The sequence below is a fragment of the Silene latifolia genome, chromosome 8, assembly GCF_048544455.1.
Source record: "Silene latifolia isolate original U9 population chromosome 8, ASM4854445v1, whole genome shotgun sequence".
Classification (NCBI taxonomy): Eukaryota; Viridiplantae; Streptophyta; class Magnoliopsida; order Caryophyllales; family Caryophyllaceae; genus Silene; species Silene latifolia.
The window spans coordinates 102,951,230-102,954,950 of NC_133533.1; the positions used below are offsets into that span (position 1 = coordinate 102,951,230).

The 3,721-nt window shown below is 34.9% G+C and overlaps 1 protein-coding gene across 1 annotated transcript; it reads right to left on the minus strand.

Moving 5' to 3' along the window:
* Positions 1-859: 859 nt before the first annotated feature.
* LOC141597158 (transcription factor MYB1-like) lies at positions 860-2,811 on the minus strand. Its single transcript, XM_074417516.1, has 3 exons — positions 2,501-2,811; positions 2,012-2,141; positions 860-1,690 (listed from the first exon to the last, which is right to left on the minus strand). Exons 1-3 carry the CDS (start codon positions 2,631-2,633, stop codon positions 1,054-1,056), a joined length of 900 nt encoding a protein of 299 aa, XP_074273617.1. The 5' UTR covers positions 2,634-2,811; the 3' UTR covers positions 860-1,053.
* Positions 2,812-3,721: the final 910 nt, after the last annotated feature.

Below are 3,721 nucleotides of genomic sequence, written 5' to 3' on the forward strand. Positions count from 1 at the left end.
GACGGAAGGCTTTAAATATCAATCACGCGTTACTAACAAAACTCGGCTAAAAAACCCCGCATAACCGACTTACTCGATCGAGTGACCCTTACTCGATCGAGTGCCACACTTACTACACTTTTTCGTAAACCAAACATACTTACTCGACAGAGTAAGCCCCACTCGATAGAGTAGTCAAAAGCATAGAAAACCGTAGTCTTACACCAATGGTTGAGCTACTAGCTTGCAATTTTATGAAATTACAAGCAAGTTCGTAAGCCAAACTATTGGAGATGCTTTACATTTATGTTAGTTGTTGTAAATTTGGCTACCTTAATTGTCCTTATTATGATTATTATTTCATAAATATATGATACAGAGTATATTTTTAAATTTATGTTCACTATATTCACATGAAATATTATAAGAAGATAATCGTATATTTATGAAATAATAACCAATATGAATATGATAGTACTGAATTTGATACCACTGCGCTACCTCATTTTCTTTAGTTTATATTCTAAGCCTTTCAAGTAATGCTTTTGATGAAATGAGACAAACAACTTAATTAGTGTTAAGAATCAAACTTATAGTTGGAATCCCATGATCGGTAATGTGGATGCAATGGCAGACCTTTTCATGTCTGTTGCTAATATTCCACTTTAGAAGTAAGGGTGCGTGAGATTTGAACCTGTGACCTTATAGTCATATTAGCTTTAATACCATGTGAAGAAACCATCACAACCAAAAATTTAAGCTTGTGATTGGAGTGCCAAGATCATCGAATTTAGACTCTAACTATTATATATCCGATGTAGTTTTCTATGTGAGTAAAGACATTATACCAAAACATTGCACCAAATTTGCAAGGAAAGACTTTTAAGAAAAGCAAGAACCTATCTATTTACCATTATACTTGTACATACGTAATGGCCTAATGCAATAATCCAAGAAAACAAATTGTTCTTCACTAAACTAAGACTAAATGCTCAAGCAACATTATTAATCAAACAAAAGAGGAAAACCTACTTGATCAGTCAAACAAAATAAAGCAAAAATAAGAAAAAACAACTAAGGAATTTGTCTATACCCAAAGTCAATAGCTTGTTCATCTCCAAGCCAATCCTCTAGCAACTCTTGAGTGAAAACAAAGTCATGATCAGGAGAAGTAGGTGATAGATCATGGACATTTGTAGTATTAGAGTCATTACTAAGGTAAAAACCATCCGAAAAATCCGAATTTAGAAGGTCGGATACTAGATGGAATTCACCCATGTTTGTAAAAGTGTCGAGTAGTAGATCGGATGGCATGTCATGTTCTTGATCATCAAACCTAGTTGAAGAATCACCACTTGAATCCCTTGAGCTTGGTGGTGTAACCATATTATAATTAATGACATTATTGTTAGCATTATCATTTCTTGGTAGGGGTTGTGGGTTAATGAAAACTTTGGTGCACCGGACCGCCTTGGTTCTAACCACATTGGATTCGGTTTGTGGTGTGGTTGATTTGGGTTCGGATGTGGCTTGTGAACTCTTCTTCTTAGGACAACTTCGCGGTTTTTTGATTTGGGGTGACTTGACAAGGTTACTTGGTGCTTGATTATAATGTTGTTGTTGGTTCAATCGTTTGCTCAAATTAGTATTCCAGTAATTCTTAATCTCGTTGTCAGTTCGTCCCGGCAGCCTTCCCGCTATCAACGACCACCTAGCGTACACACAATACACAATTTCACAAAAAATTGATACCAAATCAAACTTACATGAAATTTTCTTATGAATTAGGACCCACAAGAGACCGAAAATTCTTGTATATGTACTTTTTTTTTTTTTTTGTAATCGACTTTGAATTGGATGATATGTAAATTAAAGCTACATAAGAATAATCACTGAAATTGTACTGCCTTCGTCCCATTCATTTGTTTTATCTTTTTTTTTTTATGTGAGAGGTATTTCAATAAAAGGTAGTAAACAAATGATTAGGGGACGGAGGGAGTAACATATTAGATGGGGTGACATTATTACAAACCTGTTTCCTAGAAGCTTATGGAGCCTAACAATGAGTTCTTCCTCATCGGGTGTTATATTGCCTCTCTTGATATCTGGCCTAAGATAATTCAACCAACGCAATCTACAACTCTTCCCACACCTTTTCAATCCTATTAAATTATAAGCAAGCCAATTTTAGATTTTGTAAGAACATCCTACTCCGGATATATAATATAGGGTATCGACCATCATTTCGTCACCAGTAAAAAAACGTAACACAAAAAAGTAATGGTCGATACCCTAAGACCATATTTTAAGATAGTATCGGTCATGCATATTCATGATACAACAACATAGATTAGATTATATAATCCTCTAATTAAAATAACAAGTACGGAGTATAAATTTGAAAGTTATCGCGACCATATAGAACAAATTGGCTTTAGATAAATGAATTATGATCTGGGATCAAGACTGCAGCCGATGTTTAATACCACGATCTTTCTATAGCTTCTTAATTATAACATACCTGCCCTCTTAGGGAGATTTCTCCATCTTCCTTCGCCATGAACCTTGATATACTCGATCAAAATGTTATCCTCCATTTCGGTCCAAGCTCCCTTGTTCAACCCTTCTTTGACACAACAAGGACTCCTTCCCATCTCGAATCACCCTCGATCTTCGTGTTAATTGTTTTTGTGTCAAGGATGAACGAGAGAGAAAAGGAGAGGGAAGTGGAAAATGGTATTTCTAATAAGTAATAAAAATTGAGCAAGGAGAGGGAAGCCAACAACTAATTAGAATATATGAAATAATACATAATATGATCTTTTTGTTTCCTTTTGGTTTGGAAATGTTATGCTTATATATAGTTGTCTTGTTTACGTTTGTCACTTTTTTGAGCAAAATTTTAATGCTCTAAGGTTGATTCATACCCTATAAGGGAAGTGTGCTAGGACCACACGTCCACACTTGTTAGAAATTTAAAATTTGTTCATGAATATTATCACAAATTGTCAAAATATTACTCCGTATTAGTTTATTGCCACTTAGTACCGGACCTTAAGAGGCCGACCACAGCTAGGTCCGGTCATTAAACGCAGTGAAGGACGTTACTAGAGCTGGTTATGAGTCTAACCGCTTTTAATCTTAATAAATACGAAGTAATTCATCATTAAATTAAACTTGTACACCTTATTGTTGAGTCGAAATTCTTCATTGATGGTATGAGTAAAATGTTGGGTTAAGGGTTAGCTCTGTTGGATACCAGCCTGGCTGACAACAGGGACACCAGTCTGGCCGAGCCAGGCTGGTATCCAACAAGCTCATGCAATTGCTTGATGACTTTCCGATTAAACCAAAAGTCTAAAGTTCAAATTTCAAAAGGTCATTGTTTAGAGCATTGTTGTACAGGGGTTATGTTTTATCTTTCATTATGCAGCTAGTTTGGCTTAGGACGGATCAAATATCTGCCCATATGGGTACATAGGACAAATCTTTTAACTTTTCCAACACATTCTGTTTTTATTCTATTCATTCACAACCTGTTTTAAGTTTCAGAAGGATAATGTCCATCTTAAACAAAAATTTATGTTCATTATAACCTACGGTTCATAAAAGTTACGTACGATTTTCCTAACTACCCATTAAACACACCCAAACCATTTCAAAGAAATAAAATTGACTTTAATCTGTGATTTACTGTTACTTTAAATGTATTATAGCATTAATTCGTAATTATATGGCAAGT